The following is an 18,236-nucleotide window of genomic DNA, read 5'->3' on the forward strand; positions in this document are numbered from 1 at the left end:
AGCATGGGAGTTGTTCATTGCATTTCTAAAGCGATGCTGATATTTGATCAACATAAACTGTCTAAAAACATACTATCGTTTATTGCTGCCCTCACTACAGTTGGTGTGATGTATTTTTGGTTTGTTTTGGGGTATTTTTGGGGTTTTGATTTTGTTTGTTTGTTCATTTTGGACTCCACCTGGCAGTGTTCAGGGCTTTACTCCTGATTCTGCATTCAGGAATCAGTTCTGGTGTGCTCCAGGATCATACGTGATGTCAACATCAAACCTGGGTCAGCAGCAGTAACAAGTCTATGTACTTTAGCTCTAGCACCAATGCTGTGTTTTTAATGTTTGTAGCCACTGATTTAGTTTTAGTTTTGTTTTTTGTTTGTTTGCATTTGGGCCACACTTGGTGGAGCTCAGGAGTTACTCCTGGCTCTGTGTGGTCAGAAATTGCTCCTGGCAGGCTCAGGGGACTATATGGGATGCCTGGAACTCAGGTCCATCCTGGGTTGGCCGCATGCAAGGCAAACACCCTATCTCTCCAGCCCTATTTGTAGTCATTGAAATCTTTCAGGAAACATGCTCCGATTGCTTCCTGAGAAATCTAGTCTCTTAAATTATATCTAACTGTGCCAGAGCGGTGGCACAGAGTGATAAGGCATCTGCCTTGCTGGTGCTAGCCTAGGACGGACCACGGTTCGATTCCCGGGCGTCCCATATGGTCCCCCAAGCCAGGAGCAATTTCTGAGCACAAAGACAGGAGCAACCCCTGAGCATCACTGGGTGTGGCCCAAAAACCAAACCAAACCAAAAAAAATAAATCATACCTAACTTAGAAATTCTTCATCTCACCTTTTACCCTTTTACAGCAGAGTTAAAGAATCATTTTTTGCTGTCATTATTTTATTAAGTGTCTTTATTTTTTTTTAAATTTGGCCTCATGTAAATTTAAGGGTATTAAAACAAAACGTTGATTTTTCAGAAATGTCCCTCAACTGAAGATTATGGCTTTTTTTTAATATATCATTTGGGCCCCAGACTTAGAGATAAAAGAGTGTAAAAAAAAATAGAATTTCCAAAAGAGGAAGTATTTTTTCCTTTTATTTACACACCGTGGTTAAAAATTTGTTCACGAATGAGTTTCAGTCTTACAATGTACGCAGCTCCTCACCCATGAACATTTCCTGTCCCTAGTATTCCCAGTTTCTTTCCCACCCTTCCCCCAGAGAGGAAATAGTTGTATCCAGAAAACAGGTTCTTAATTTCCCTGTTTATTACACTTCAAGTTTTACTACCTGGTTGTAGGTTGTGAGTGATGGAGGCATTTTCAGCTCATCATAAAGAATATACACTCGAGCCTTTGAGAGCTATTACCTTTTAATAGAAAAATGTATACCGGACTATTCTGCATAATTAGTATTCTTTATTTTCTAGTCTTTTTTATTATTTGACATAGTAATCCGTCAGTTATGTGTCGTATCTTTGAAACCATCCACACTTAATAGCTAAAAGAAGTAATTTCAGATTACTATACGTGTGAACATGATCTTCCCAAATATTCGTTAAAAAAAAAAATCTCCTGAAATAGAAAAATGCTCCGTTGAATGAAAATTGGTTTTAGGTAATTAGTGCTCGACATACCTGAGTTTTATTTTCATTTCGTGTCTTTGCACACACACAGGACAGATTCTTTTCGGAGGTTCGTTGATTACTGCTTGCAGAAAATACCTCAAGAAAGACCAACCTCAGCAGAACTTTTACGGGTAACTTTTTTTCACGTTTATATTTGAAGAGGGGTTTTTAAAATCATCGACATTGTAGTGAAGTCTGGTAACTCAGTCTTTGACAGATTCTCCAGGAAAACCGGATTATAATTTTTCTGAAGAAAATAGTATAGAAATAACCAAATTCGGGGCCGGCCGAGGTGGCGCTAGAGGTAAGGTGTCTGCCTTGCAAGCACTAGCCAAGGAAGGACCGCGGTTTGATCCCCCAGTGTCCCATATGGTCCCCCCCAAGCCAGGGACAATTTCTGAGCGTTTAGCCAGGAGTAACCCCTGAGCATCAAATGGGTGTGGCCCGAAAAACCAAAAAAAAGAAATAACCAAATTCAACCCAGACATTCCCCCATAGACACACAAACACACATACATGATCGTTTTTCCTTTTTCTCTACTCTCTCTTCCATTTATCTTATGACAAAAAAATTTATTTGTTTGATTTTGGGGCCACATCCGGAAGCACTCAGGGGTTCCTCCTGGCTCTGCACTCAGAAATCACTCCTGGAAGGCTCAAGGGACCGTACAAGATGCCGGGGATTGAAACTGAGTTGGCCACGTACAAGGCTAATGACCTACCCACTGTGTTACTGCTCCAAATGTCCAAATGACAAAATATTTGTGAGGGGAAGAGATTTGGGCCAGACCCAGCAGTGCTCGGGGGATCTCCCTGATTCTGTGCTCAGGTTTCACTCCTGGCAGTGCTTGGGGACTTGTGTATATTGTGCTGGGGATAAAACCCAGGGCAACTAAGTATCTTACCCCTGTACTATCTCTTCAGCTGGACCATTATTTCTCCTTTCTCTGAAGATCATGATGGTATTCCTAAAACTAATAGTTCAGGGCCAGAGCCATAGCACAATGGTAGGGCATATGCCTTGCAAGTGCTAGCCTAGGACAGACCTCAGTTCGATCACTGGCATCCCAGATGGTCTTCTGAGCCAGAAGTGTTTTCTGAGCGCATAGCCAGGAGTAACCCCCAAGTGTCACCGAGTATGGCCCAAAAAACAAACAAACAAACAAACAAACAAAACCTCAGTTCAGTATTCAAGCAAGGCAAAGCAATATTTCTTGGGTGTTAGGAGTCACTGACAGTATCTCAGGTCACTGGGGCATCCTTGGCAGTACTTACAGGTCCCTAGAGCTCCAGCCAGTAATGTTTGAGGGGCACTCTGTGGTACCAGGAATCCAACTCGGGGCCTCCACATGCCAGAGACACACTCCAACTCTTTGAACAAGCTCCCTGACCCTGAATAAACTTTATTTTTTAAAACATTTATTTATTTATTTATTTATTTATTTATTTATTTATTTATGTATATATGTATGTATGTATTTAGATTTTTGGGCCACACCTGGCTAAGCTCAGGGGATACTCCTAGCTCTGTACTCAGAAATCCCTTCTGGCAGACTCAGGGACCATGTGGGATGCCGGAGATCGAACTCAGGTTCGTCCCAGGTCAGCCTAGTGCAAGGCAAACACACTACCTCTGTGCTATTGCCTCAGCTCACCTGACTGAACTTTAAGACAGAATCTCCCAATAGTTCAATGGCCCACTCTGGAGTTTTCAGTGGCTGTTATCAAATCATCAGGTAATAAAGACATCTAATAGATCCTTATCCTATTTATATATTTGTGATGGGACCTTAGAGTCACCTGTAGTCATTTGATCTCAACATTATATTAACCACTCTTCCCCTGGAATATTGTATTAGTTTACACTTAGAAACTGTTTATCAATATAAAAATAACATGGAAAGTATTAAAATATCATTATCATAAAATACCGTATTTTCTGGCGTATAAGACGACTTTTGAAACCAAAAAAAGTCAACCGAAAATCGGAGGTCGTCTTATACGCCGAGTATATCTCGAAAAATGTTTCAATATGCCACTAAACGAAAATTGTCTGAATATTGCCACAAAATGAATTTTCCAACTCGATCCTGCACCAATCACTTCAAGGCTGCTCGGACTGCCTCTCTAACTCAGCCAATCCAAGCAGGCTTTTTATGCATCAAATTAAACACTGTTCTGCACCAATCACTGCCAGACTGCTTGGACCGCCTCTCTAACTCAGCCAATCCAAGCAGGCTTTTTATGCATGCAAATTAGACAATGTTCTGTACCGAATCTACACTGTCAAAAGCCTGCTCAGATTGGCCAGAGTCAGAGAGGAAGTCTATGACAGTAGAACCTTTGAACCTTTGCTTGTTGTGATTGGCTCGCTGTGGTACATACAGTTGCAGCACAGGAACGTTCTGTCTGATACAGCGAATATAGGCCTAAACCTATGTTTTAGCTGCAAAATTAGGGGGTCGTCTTATACGCCCAGTCGTCTTATATGCCAGCAAATACGGTAGTACAAATTGGTTTAACTTTTTTTTTTTCTGTGTCTATTTTTGTTTGTTTTAAGAAAAAGCTCAAAATTATATTGCCTAAATTTGGGTACCTGAAATTAGCTTCCATTGAGAAACATCTTGGCTCAGTCATGAATTCTTAGGTTCCATTTTCTCTTTTTTAAAACGCTTAAGCGTTTTTATGTTTCTTTCTGATTTGTGCATTTTGGAAAAGATGAATCTAAAACTTCAGATCTCTCTTTGTCTCTCTCTCCTTTCCTCCCCCCACTCTCCCTCCCTCTTTCTTATGTGCCAGGGATAGAACCCAAGTCTCATGCATGCCAGGCATGGCACCGAATCATCAAGCCACATCACCTACCCCTAACTTGCTTTTCTTCCTTCAAATAGATTTTATTTTACTAATGAGCAACAAACCACTAGAACATGGTGACCAAAACAACAGAGCAAAGGAGTTCACCTTCTTCCTCTTTGGGTTTTAATAACTGCTTCATGTTTCTTGAGAAGAAAAATGGCAATCAGAAAAGCATTTCATATGGTCTCCCGAGCCTCCGAGGGGTGAATTTCTGAATGCAGAGCCAAGAGAAACCCCTAAGTGCTGCCGGGTGTGGCCCAAAACTTAAAAATAAATAAATAAATAAATAAATAAATAAATAAATAAATAAGTCCTCAGAACTGCCTTTTGTGTCTGTTAACTTTTATGATCACATCTTGGACCGTAAAGAATATTGTTGTTATCATTTCTCTTATTTTTTTTCCTTCTCTTCCCTCAATCAGCATGACTTTGTGCGACGAGATCGGCCCCTCCGTGTCCTCATAGACCTCATACAGAGGACAAAAGATGCCGTTCGTGAGTTGGACAATCTACAGTACCGAAAAATGAAAAAAATCCTGTTCCAGGAGAAAAGGAACGGACCCCAGAACGAGTCACAGGAGGATGAAGAAGTGGGTTCAATTTATTTTTGCCGTCTCTTACAAAGTGCCTACTCGATGAAAAACTTGGGGACTGGGCACTATTGAAAACACTTTGGGTGATAAAATATAATTCATATTCTCTTCCTTAAGAGAATTGCAGGGTTGCAGAAGAGGCTTTCATGAAACAACTTTTTTTTGGTAAGGCAAAAGATGAAAAATATTATCGAGATAAATCATCACACCGGGGTCCTTGGGAGAGAGAAAATATAGCTGTTATTAAGGCCTCATGAAGGACGGGGCTTTTTTTTTTGGACAGGCAGAGGACAGTTAAATTTAAAAATTACTTTAGGGGCCAGAGAGATAGCACAGCAGTAGGGCATTTGCCTTGCACACAGTGACCCAGGATGGACCTGGGTTCGATTCCCAGCATCCCATATGGTCCTCTGAGCCTACCAGGAGTCATTTCTAAGTGCAGATCCAGGAGTAACTCCTGAGAACCGCTGAGTATGGCCCATAAAAAAAATGCAATAATAATAAATAAAATGGGGCCGGCGAGGTGGCACTAGAGGTAAGGTGTCTGCCTTGCAAGCGCTAGCCAAGGATCAGGACCACGGTTCGATTCCCCTGGTGTCGAATATTGTCCCCCCAAGTCAGGGGCAATTTCTGAGCACTTAGCCAGGAGTAGCCCCTGAGCATCAAACGGGTGTAGCCCGAAAAAAACAAAAAACAAAAAAATAATAAATAAAATAGTACTTTAGAAACACTTAGTAAAAATTGTTTCCCTTCAAAATTGGGGTAAAAGATAATATTTGTTTCTTGGAGTTGGATAGATAGTCTAGGATTAAGGTGCTTGCCTTGTATGCGACCCATCTACTCCCCAGCACCATCTCTCTCTTTTTTAAAAAAAAATAATATCTTTATTTAAACACTGTGATTACAAGTATGACTGTAGTTGGGTTTTAGTCACAAAAGAACATCCCCCCCTTCACCAGCCCAGCACCATCTCTAAACACAGCCAGGGAATAAAAAAAAAAATTAGTGTTTTACAAAGATTATTCAGATAACACAATATTAATTTGGATTGTATTTGGAATTGATGAACTTGCATGGGTGACAGCCATTCTGAATCCAAGTCCAAGAAAGAGGCCATAGAGTTAGGGGCAGAGGGAATGAGGAAGAAAGAAATTCTTTGAAGCAGCAAGTCTACAAAGAGTTGATCATCCAATGCTTCTTATTCAAATTGACAGTGAGGGCTGGTCCTATCCCTACCGATGGTCCCCCCTGAATGCCTCCAGAAGTGAACCCTGAACTCAGAGTAAATAGTAGTAACCCACCCTAAGGTCTACTAGTGTGACTTCCCAAACAAAACAAAAAAATGAAAATAACTAGAGTATGTCGATACCAAGAATGGAGAATGATAAGTAGCCAAAAGACATAACTCTAATAGTAGAGCAGATGCCAAACTATGGCTTCAGTCCTCAGCAGCAAAGTGCTTCCTGAGCACTGCTGCCATGGCTCCATCTTTCCTGAACTGAAAACCCTGACATCCTAGGCTACTAATATCATTTCTGGAAAGACTTTTCACAGGAGGAAGGACAGTCACAATTCTCTTGATATTGGGGCCAGAGCGATAACACTGCGGCAAGGCGTTTGCCATGCACGTGGCTGACCCAGAACCCAGGATGAACCTGGTTCAATTCCCAGCATCACATATGGTCTCCAAGCCAGGTTCAATTTCTGAGTGCACAGCCAGGAGTAACCCCTGAGTGTCACCAGGTGCGGCCCCAAAACAAACAAACAAACAAACCCCAATTCTCTTGATATTGATTTCCAGCCATTGCTTGGAACATGCAACTCTGGGATATGGGCAAGAGATCTAAGGCTAATCGGTTTGAATATAAAGTATTAAACTGATCACGGTTTAGGGCATGAGATCTAGAATGAAAAGGAGACTCGTGCCATGTGATGAAAGGGAGACCTAGAAGGTAAAGGCATTGCAGATTATAAGAGACCATTAGGGCATTGTTTAGATCAGTGGTCTTCTCAACCTTCTTTCCTTCCTGTGACCCCTGATTTTCTTGCTATTTAGACCACCTATTCTTGTGCCAGGGCCCTCCACTCATGAGGTTTTTAACTTGTGCCCCCCACCCTTAGAATATTCTGGAAGCCCTCAGAAAGCCAGATAGTCCCTGGTTGAGAAGCGCTGACTTAGATAAATAGTGGATTGCTGTGGAGTATAGAATTAATAGGAAGTGAGAACACATAATGTGAGAAATTCTCTTTATATGTTGAGCAGAAAACGTGAGGGCAGAAGCGCTGAAGACAGAGAGGAAAGAGGTGGTTGAGTAGCATCTTAGCATGTGCATAGAATAGAAGCAAGAGTAGATAAAGTGTGGGAATGAGCCTTGAACAAAAGAAAGGACATCTTATTCTCTGAAAGTAAATGAAAAAGAGGAAAAGGAAATGGGGAATTAATTGAAGGACTGGGCACAGGCTTTGCATACTGAAGACTGGCAGTCAGTCCATATTATCACATTTTTCTGCCAAGTGATGCCAAGAATAATCCCCAAACATCACCAGATATGGTGACTAGCCCCACCCCAATAATAAATAAAATTAAAAATGGAAAAGGCAGGAAAAAGGAATATAGTTTGGTTTTTCTGCATAAAAGAAAATAATTTGGGGCCAGGAGAGATAGCACAGCGGTGTTTGCCTTGCAAGCAGCCGATCTAGGACCAAAGGTGGTTGGTTCGAATCCAGTGTCCCATATGGTCCCCGTGCCTGCCAGGAGCTATTTCTGAGCAGACAGCCAGGAGTAACCCCTGAGCACCGCCGGGTGTGGCCCCCCCCTCAAAAAGAAAATAATTTTTTTTTTTTTGGGTCACACCCGGCTGCGCTCAGGGGTTACTCCTGGCTGTCTGCTCAGAAATAGCTCCTGGCAGGCACGGGGGACCCTATGGGACACCGGGATTCGAACCAACCACCTTTGGTCCTGGATCGGCTGCTTGCAAGGCAAACACCTCTGTGCTATCTCTCCAGGCCCAAGAAAATAATTTTTTAAGAGTATATGCAGCTAAGACCTTAGTTGGGTCAATTCTTTTTTTTTTTTATTGAGACCAATGTGAATTGCAAGTCTTTCACAGTTATATTTAAGGTACATAGTGAAAAATAAAATTATTTTATTGGTATTTATAAAAGTTAATTCAGAAATCTGCGTTGGAATATAAAGTTGTCCAATGTAAATCTCCTTTAATTAGGAGAAAATAAATCTATTCAAACTGTCATGCTTTATCTGCCATTTTAGACCACCCAGATTCCCCACACAACTGTTTCCTTTAATGGCAGATTAAGTACCATTTCATTAAAGTTATATATACACACACAATGATACAATGATTCTTTGAAAATAGGATTTATTTGGAGCTGAGTTGCTTTAATTATATTTTCCATCTTATATCAAAAGACATCCCACTGTGATAGATAAATTATAGATTCTGATTATTTTACCCATTCACGTAGTAGTCTTTGGGCCAGTAGTGATGAATGCCAATATTACCTAACAGATAACATCTAATAAGATTACAGCAGTAAGCAATTGCTTAAGGGAGGCCAACTTTCATTACCTGCTTAATAGAATTAATACCCTCATTTAGGTATGAAGTTACCCCAGAATGACTTGCCGAGGCCCATACTACCTGTTTGAGCTCTGAAAACTCTTTTAATGCTATTTGAATGTCCAATGGCCAGTGCCACCTTTGTGAATGCCTTAGAATGTCCTTGTGTTGGAGCCAGTTGTCCTTCACTGTCACCCCCATGTTCCTAAAAGTCGGTCCCATCTGCCTACTTAACAGCAATATGATGGTTACCTAGGCAAGAAGAAAGCCCTGGGTAGCCGCCTTCTTGAATCTTCCATCCCATATCCAGAACAGCCTCTGGGGAAGGCAGAGAAGGGAACTTGAGACATCTGGGAATGGCGTGACAAGAGTGGAGTCACTGCCTCAAAAAGTCTCCCTTGGCAAATCTGCCATTGCAAAACTGTGTGCACTTTATAGCTTGAGCCAATGGTTGACACTTGCTCTGCAGTCCTGCTAGGTATTTTTTGGCTTTTTTTAATCTTTGTGTCCCCTGTTGATAGGATGGTGAACATGGAACAAACTTGAGCAGGGAGATGGACAGCCTGGGGAGCAACCACTCCATCCCCAGCGTGTCCGTGAGCACCGGCAGCCAGAGCAGTAGTGTCAACAGCATGCAAGAGGTCCTGGATGAGAGCAGCTCGGAACTTGCCATGATGTGCGGCGATGGCAGTCCGGCCAACTCTGCCTCCTCGGTGATACACAGGAAGGTAGGTTTTCCCATCCCCTTCGCAGGCCCAGGCTAGCAGGGGTGATTTTTGGTGGCTGAAATCTGGAAGCATAGAGCACTTGGTACTTCTGGAAAGCCAAAAGAGAGGAAAGGGCTAGACAAGCTTTCTGTGTGCTGTACCTGTTTCTTTTTTCCTTCTTCCTCTCTTCTTAATTTTGTGGCTGCTAATATTGATCAATAAAAAGACACAGTTCGTAAATGCTCAAGACAAAGATATCAGCAGCGTTTCTAAACCAATAACCTAGACCAAAACAGTTTCCTTGAATGAAATCTCTAAATCAGGCCCTTTTAGAATTGTTATTTATCTTTAGAACAAACTGTTTCAATGACTTCTTCCTTCCCTCCTTCCCTCCTTCCCTTCTTCCCTCCTTCCCTCCTTCCTTCCTTCCCTCCTTCCCTCCTTCCTTCCTTCCTCCCTCCCTCCCTCCTTCCCTCCTTCCCTCCTTCCTTCCTTCCTCCCTCCTTCCCTCCCTTCCTTCCTCCCTCCCTCCCTCCCTCCTTCCTTCCTTCCTTCCCTCCCTCCCTCCCTCCCTCCCTCCCTCCCTCCCTCCCTCCCTCCCTCCCTCCCTCCCTCCCTCCCTCCCTCCTTCCTTCCTTCCTTCCTTCCTTCCTTCCTTCCTTCCTTCCTTCCTTCCTTCCTTCCTTCCTTCCTTCCTTCCTTCTTTCCTTCCTTCCTTCCTTCCTTTTGGTTTTTGAGTCACACCCAGCAGTGGCACTCTGGAGTTATTCCTGGCTCTTCCCTCAGAAATTGCCCCTGGCTGGCTTGGGGGACCATATGAGAAGCCTGGAATCAAATCACCTTCGATCCTAGGTTGGCTATGTGCAAGTCAAATGCCCTACTGTTGTGTTATCTCTCTGAGCCCTTTTTCTTTTCTTTTTTTTTTTGAAATTTATTTTACTTTATTTAAAGAAAATGCATCACATAGTTGATCATAATACATTTGTTTCAAGATAAGGGAAAGCAAAGTTATTGAATAAAATAGAAAGAAAAAAATAAAATGGAAGAGAAGAAAAAAGAAAAAGTTCAGTAGTAAGTATATTTGTGAAAATTATTGTATCTCCAATAAAGCCATTAATACACTAGCAGAAAGTTTTAATAAGTTCTTTTTTTGAAAAAGAGATTAAGGGCCGGCAAGATGGCGCTAGAGGTAAGGTGTCTGCCTTGCAAGCACTAGCCAAGGAAGGACCATGGTTCGATCCCCTGGCATCCCATATGGTCCCCCCATGCCAGGGGCGATTTCTGAGCACTTAGCCAGGAGTAACCCCTAAGCATCAAACAGGTGTGGCCCGAAACCCCCCCCCAAAAGAAAAAGAGATTAAAAAATACAATTAAAAAGGTGTGTGACTGTAAAAGATATGTAAGCCATTATGATCGAAATAAAAATTTAAAAAAAGGGTGTGTGTGTGTGTGTGTGTGTGTACGTGTGTGTGTGTGTGTGTGTGTGTGTGTGTGTGTGTGTGTGGCAGTTGTTGTTTGCATAGGCACAGCAAAATATGGACGAAATTGGAAGGAAAAACCTTTGGCCTAAAAGCAGGGAGACCTTATTGATGAAGTATTCTGGCATAAGAATAACTCCAGGCTCTAAGCATACTAGGTTGGCCAACCCCTTAAACAGTCTCTGTGGTCCCAGTAACAGTCAATCATGGTTGTTACTGTCAGGTTTCTATAGTTAGAGATCCTGGTTTCTGTACAGATCCTATATCGAAGTCAGGTATTCTATCTATCTATCTATCTATCTATCTATCTATCTATCTATCTATCTATCTATCTATCTATCTATCTATCTATCACCTGTCTGTCTGTCTGTCTGTCTGTCTATCTATCTATCTGTCTATCTATCTCTTTCTTTCTATTTATCATCTAGCTCTATTCATCTATCTATCTAGCCATCTATATTACTATTTTTCTTTCTTCCTATTACTTTTTTTGTGAAGCAAGATAATTTTCACTAAACAAAATAAAATTTACTGGGGCCGGGCGGTGGCGCAAGAGGTAAGGTGCCTGCCTTGCCTTGGACAGACCACAGTTCGATCCCCCGGCGTCCCATATGGTCCCCCAAGCCAGGAGCAACTTCTGAGCGCATAGCCAGGAGTAACCCCTGAGCGTTACCGGGTGTGGCCCCCCAAAAAAAAATAAAATAAAATAAAATTTACTTTAAAAGATGGGGGATCATCACCCCAGATCAGTAGTGCAGCAGATTAAACCCTTGCCTTGCATGCACTCAGTTTAATCCCAGTACCCTATATGGTCCCCTGCACCCACGAGGAGTGAGCCTAAGTGAAGAGCCAGGAGTAAGCCCTGAGCATTGCCAGGAATGGCCCCCAAAACAAACAAACAAACAAACAAAAAATATGAATGGAGAGAGAGAGAAAGAGGAAATAAGTTCCAGAGAGAACCTGGACTTCTCCAGAGTGGGAGAAAATGCAAGCAGAGACATAATGTTATCAAGGGAGAGGAACTGGGCCTTACAAGCGAGTCTTTCCTCTTTTCTGTTGTGTCCTGAATGTCTTTTTAGTCTTGTTATGTTTTTTATTTTTATTGTGGCTCAGGGAACACGGTTACAACAGTCTTCACATTGGTGGTTCTGATATGGACTTGCTGCCCCTACACCACCACCAGCCTTTCACAGCTGTTGTCAAGTCACTCTGGTTTGGGCCAGAGTGATAGCACAGTGGTAGGGTGCTTGCCTTGCATGCGGCCGACCCAAGATGGACCGGGGTTCAATCCTCAGCATCCCATAGGGTCCTCTGAGCCTGCCAGGAGCAATTTCTGAGCGCAGAGCCAGGAGTAACCGTGAGCACCACCAGGTGTGACCCAACAAAATAAGTCATTCGAGTTCACCTTTTCTTTTTCCCTACTTGTTTGTCCATTTTTTCTTCTGTGGGACACCAAGATATTTTTTTCCCCATTATACATAGTTTTCTATTTAGTGCTGCAGAGCTCTAGTCTTTTTTCTTTTCTGTTGTTACTGTTTTTCTTTGTTTTTGTTTTGTTTTGATTTGGGGCCACACCCTGAGGTATGAGAAAATCTTAAATCTTTTTGAAAAAGCAATTTCTGCTAGAATATTTCACATAATTATCAATAATTCTCTGGGCAAATTCCCCAAAATAGTTGGTTGACTTTAAGTAAACAAGCTAAAAGTATAGAATAAAAGGAAAATTTCTCATACTGGGATTTTTCCTTATTAGCTATATGTGTGATATATATTAAATAGCGGTGATGATTATCTAATTCCAGTCTATGAGCAGTTTTAAGAATTTTTTTAGGGCCAGAGAGATAGCATAGGAGGTAGGACATTTGCCCTGCATGCAGAAGGATGGTGGTTCAAATCCCGGCATCCCATATGGTCCCCTGAGCCTGCCAGAAGCGATTTCTGAGCGTAGAACCAGGAGTAACCCCTGAGCACTGCCGGGTGTGACCCAAAAACAAAAACAAAAAAATGTTCTTGTTTCACTTAGCCTTCTCTTGGCTGCGCATTTCTTTTCTTAATAAAAGGGGAAGGAATGCACATTTATATTAAGAACTGACTTTTTGCCTTTTTTTTTTTTTTTTTTGATTTTGGGGTCATACCAAGCACTACTCAGATGTTACTTCTGGCTCTGTGCACAGAAATCACTCTAGTAGACTCAGGAGACCATATGGGGGTACCAGGGACCAAACTCATGTCGGCCACATGCAAGGCAAATGCTGTTTCCATTGTACTATCGCTCTAGCCCTGACCTTTTTGCATTTCATTCCCTACAAATATTTTTGGGGACCCTGCTATAAGCCAGGAAATGTGATAGACTCCAGATAGTGAGGAAATAAAATAGATTGGTGGCAGGCATGTAGGTCTATGGGAGAATGCTTTTTTCATGTGTAAACCCCTGGGATTGATTCCTAGCACCATTAAAAGTTTTAATTAAATAAAAACAGGTATGTTCCATCATGGGATTTTATTGCCCAAGGGGAAATTAAATAGATAATCCCATAAATAATGGCACCATATAATTGTGACGCTTGTCCTGGGAAAAGGAGGGTGTAACCTGTCAAGGATTAAAGGAAAACTCCATCATCGAAGTGACATTTAAGCAAAAACTTCACAGATAAGCAGAAATTAGCTTATATGCAAGGGAAAAAAAGCTTTGGATACAAAGGCCCTGAGACCAAAGAAAGAGGAAAAAAGCTGGAGAAGTTAGAACATGGTTTTCTGGGTAAAGAATGAATAAGAGAGGGGGCTGTAAAAATAGCGTGGAGGTAGGGCATTTGCCTTGCAAGCAGAAGGAAGGTGATTCAAATCCAGCCACCCCATATGGTCCCCCAAGCCTACCAGGAGCGATTTCTGAGCATAGAGCCAGGAGTAACCCTTGAGCGATGCCAGGTGTGACCAAAAAAAAAAAAAAAAAAAAAAAAAAGAATGAATAAGAGGGCTAGAGAGATAGCACAGCGGTAGGTTGTTTGTCTTGCGCACAGCCATTCCATGATGGACTCAGGTTCGATCCCCGGCATCCCATATGGTTCCCTGAGCATGTCAGGAATGATTTCTGAGTGCAGAGCTAGGAGAAACCCCTGAGCACCACCGGGTGTGGCCCTAAAATCAAAAATGAATGAATGAATGAATGAATGAAAAGAGAGACAGCAAGGTTCCAGTCTCTCAGAGCAGGGAAAGATTTTGAGAAATGAAGCCTGGCAGATGCAGAAATCAGCTGAAGGTCCAGCACTGCCATCTAGCCTCAAGTGATGCATCTAAAAGGATAGAGAAGCTTTTACTAGACTTGCTTTGGGGAAGAAGTGATCTTGAATGGTGACCCCTGACCTTTATTGTGTCTGGTGCTCTGTGGAAAGAGAGAGAAAAAGAGGAAGACTTCTGCAGAGAATAGAGATAGAAAACAAGAATTCTTTTTTTTTTAACTCTCTGAAAGGCACCCAGAGTTAGAAGATGCTAGTAGTGTATTCAACCAAAAACAATTAAAATTCCAGCTCTTGAACCCAGTAGGGTCCTAACTAACATAATTGAGTAAAGATAGCATGTGATGACATGTGATGACAGGGCCTTCCAGGCTTTATTATTCATGGTGTAATCTTTTCAGAAGTTGTTAACTTATATTTTGGGATAATCTTTTCAGAATAGTTGTTAATTTATATTTTGGAATAGAAGGTAGCTATATTTCATCCAAAAATAATTGTTTGGAAATTTCACATTATATTATGTTTTCTATTTTATTAAAAATATATATTCCGGGCCCGGAGAGATAGCACAGAGGGTGTTTGCCTTGCAAGCAGTCGATCCAGGACCAAAGGTGGTTGGTTCGAATTCCGGTGTCCCATATGGTCCCCCGTGCCTGCCAGGAGCTATTTCTGAGCAGACAGCCAGGAGTAACCCCTGAGCATCGCCGGGTGTGGCCCAAAAACTAATATATATATATATATATATATATATATATATATATATATATTCCTGGGGCTGGAGAGATAGCATAGCGGTAGGGCATTTGCCTTGCACGCAGCAGATCCAGGACAGATGATAGTTCGAATTCCCGCATCCCATATAGTCCCCTGAGCCTGCCAGGAGCGATTTCTGAGCACAGAGCCAGGAGGAACCTGAGTGCTGCTGGGTGTGACCAAAATTTTTCTAATAATAATATAATATAGTATAATATAATTAATATAATACAAAAATATATTAGGAAGAGCACTGAAAGATAATTATCATTTGCATATTAAACTTTGAATTTGTTAACTTTAAACTCTAACCAGAGACATATTAACAGTAAAGAAGAGATATCACATAGAGGGGATTTTGAAAATATGTAGAAACCATATCTCTAATAAGAGATTAATACTGGGCTATGTAGAGTACTATGAAAATGAACAATAAAAAAATTGAATTCTCCAAATTTTTATGAAATGAGCAGAGAACTTGAAAAGGCATTCATCCAAAGACAAGACTTACATGGTCAAACTTTAGAAATACTCAGATTTACTAATCATTAGGAACATACAAATCAAAACTACTTCAGGCCCATTAAGAAAACTACCATCAAAAATTAGCAGAATCATGTCTGCTAGTGAGGATGTGGAGAAAATGGAAAGTTGTGCACTATTAGTGGGAATGGAAATGGTGAATGAAAAATTACTGCTGTGGAAAACATTGATTTCTCAAAAACTAAAAATTGAATCATCACGTGATTCAGAAATTCTACTTCTGATATACACTCAAAAGAATGAAACTGTGTCTCAAAGAGATTATATTCCCATGTTCAGAACAATATTATTTTAATTAACTCAAATTTGGGTTGGAGCAATAGTATAGCAGGGAGGACGTTTGCCTTGCAGGCAGCCAACCTGGGTTCTGTCCTCAGCATCCCATAGAGTCCTCAGAGCACTGTCAGGAGTCATCTCTGAGTGCAGAGTCAGGGGGAAGCCTTGAGCACCATTGGGTGTGGCCAAAACAAACAAACAATAAAATGAAATCTTAGAACTTTACTTTTCAATTCTGACTCTATCATAATTTGTGATTCTTTTTTTAAAATCTTATTTTATTGAAAACATTGTATTTACAAAAGTCCTTCATAGTTGGGTTTCAGATAATTGATTCTCTACAATGAATCAGGGCCAATCCCAACACCAGTGTCTACCTCCCTTTACCAATGTTTCCCAACTGTATTCCCTACCACTCCCAATTTGTGATTTTTGGTGGAATGGTTTTGGGCCACACTTGGTAACACTTAGGGATTCCTCCTGGCTGTGTACTCAGAAATTGCTCCTGGCTTGGGGGACCATATGGGATGCTGGGGATTGAACTGAGAGGTCAGTCCTGGGTCAGCTACGTGCAAGGCAAACCTACCGCTATGCTATCGCTCCGGCCCCCATTTGTGATTATTTTTTAATAAAACCAATTTATTTTGTATTACAAGACATTCTTTGATTAGGCTCATCCCACAATTTTAGAAAAGCTTACAGACCTCTAAATTATTACAAGAAAGGGTCTTTCTAAAATCTGATTAGTCTCTTTTCTTTTTAATACTTAGCACCATGTAGAATTATATGGATGCTGTAAATATAACATATAATCGACCTTTTAAAATTATAATATAGGGGCCAGTGTGGTGGTGCTAGAAGTAAGTGTCTGCCTTGCCAGCGCTAGCCTAGGATGGACCTCCGTTCGATCTCCCGGCGTACCATATGGTTCCCCCAAACCAGGAGCAAATTCTGAGCGCATAGCCAGGAGTAACCTCTGAGCGTTACCGGGTGTGGCCCAAAAACCCAAAAAAAATTTTTTTTTTAAATTAAAATAAAAAAATAAATAAAATTATAATATATATTGGGTTTATTTCATAGCTAGAATGTAAAATCTCTAGAGCAAAAGAATCAACCTGCCTTGTTCTGCACCATATTTTAGCAAATAACTATGGAATGAATGAATAAATGAATGAACAACAATTTGAAAGAATGACCACAAAAAATGAATTTATTTCCATATACAGAACATCACATTGTTTTTAACTTACATATTACCTTTATGGTTGTTAAGTTTCTCTGATAAAATACCCAATAGCAGGGCTGAAGCGGTAACACAGCAGGGAGGGTGTTTGCCTTGCACCTAGCCGACCTGGGTTCTATCCCCAGCATCCCATATGGTCCCCTGAGCCTGCCAAGAGTGACTTCTGAGCGCAGAGCCAAGAGTGACCCCTGAACACCACTGGGTGTGGTCCCCAAACCAAAAATAATAATAATAATAACTGCGTTTTAAACAAATATCAGAAAGATAGGAACATTTTTTGTTTTGCCTTTGGTCCACACCTGCTGTGCTTGGGACTCATCTGACTAACCCTTGATGGTGCTCAGGGAACCATGTGCAATGTTGGAGGGTGGAAATAGCTGCCAGCAAGATAAGGCCTTACCTGTGGTCCTGGTCTTAGGTCCCAGGATGGGGAATTTTTTGGCTTTGGTTGTTGCAAGTAAGTAGACATAACAACCTAAAGTAGCTGAATCATAGATATGAAACGTTACCAGTTTATAAAGAAAACAAACTCACCTTTGAAGGTTTTTGTAGAGGGGGGAGATGGGAGTGGTGGTTTGGAAACATATCCAGTGGTGTTGGGGTACTATTCCTGGTTCATTGCTCAGGGGACTGTGCTTGCTGCTGAGATCCAACTCTGTTGGCCTCATTCTAGGCCAGAAGCTTACTTCCTGTTCTGTCTCCAGCCCTAACTCAAGTTTATTTCATTTTGTTTTATTTTATTCTATTTTATTTTTTTGTTTTGGGGGCCACACCCAGTGATGCTCAGGGGTTCCTCCTGGCTCTGCACTCAGACATCATTCCAAGCAGGCTTGGGGGACCACATGGGATGCCGGAGATTGAACACAGGCCCTTCCCGGGTCATCAGTGTACAGGGCAAATGCCCTATTATTTTGCTATCACTCCTGACTCCCCCAACTCAATTTTTAGACCATATGTGCCTAGAAAAATGTACAGTTAACACTTCTCCATCAGAATAAAGTTGCCTTTTATTTTTTTATGAGCAGGACAGGATTTTTTGTCGGTTTTTTTTTTTTTTTTTTTGGCTTTTGGCTTTTGGCTTTTGGCTTTTGGCTTTTGGACCACACCCGGTGACACTCAGGGGTTACTCCTGGCTCTGTGCTCAGAAATCACTCCTGGCTTGGAGGACCATATGGGATTCCAGGGGATCAAACTGAGGTCCATCCTAGGTTAGCGTGGGCAAGGCAGAGACGCCTTATCCTCTAAGCAGGGCAGTTTTATCCCAAATCCCAAAAATAAAGTGGGACATTGAAATGTTTCCTTTGACATAAGAATTTTGGGTTTCTCCCCCCTCCTGCCCCCCAGTCTTTGCTACTT

The 18,236-nt window shown here is 41.5% G+C and overlaps 1 protein-coding gene across 1 annotated transcript in view; it reads left to right on the top strand.

The window, feature by feature from the left end:
- TAOK3 (TAO kinase 3) overlaps positions 1–18,236 on the top strand; it is a 199,321-nt gene that overhangs the window by 106,624 nt on the left and 74,461 nt on the right. The window contains 3 exon segments of the mRNA XM_049788899.1: positions 1,667–1,748; positions 4,896–5,063; positions 9,169–9,375. Coding sequence (XP_049644856.1) covers positions 1,667–1,748; positions 4,896–5,063; positions 9,169–9,375 — 457 coding nt within the window.

The sequence above is a fragment of the Suncus etruscus genome, chromosome 15, assembly GCF_024139225.1.
Source record: "Suncus etruscus isolate mSunEtr1 chromosome 15, mSunEtr1.pri.cur, whole genome shotgun sequence".
NCBI lineage: Eukaryota > Metazoa > Chordata > Mammalia > Eulipotyphla > Soricidae > Suncus > Suncus etruscus.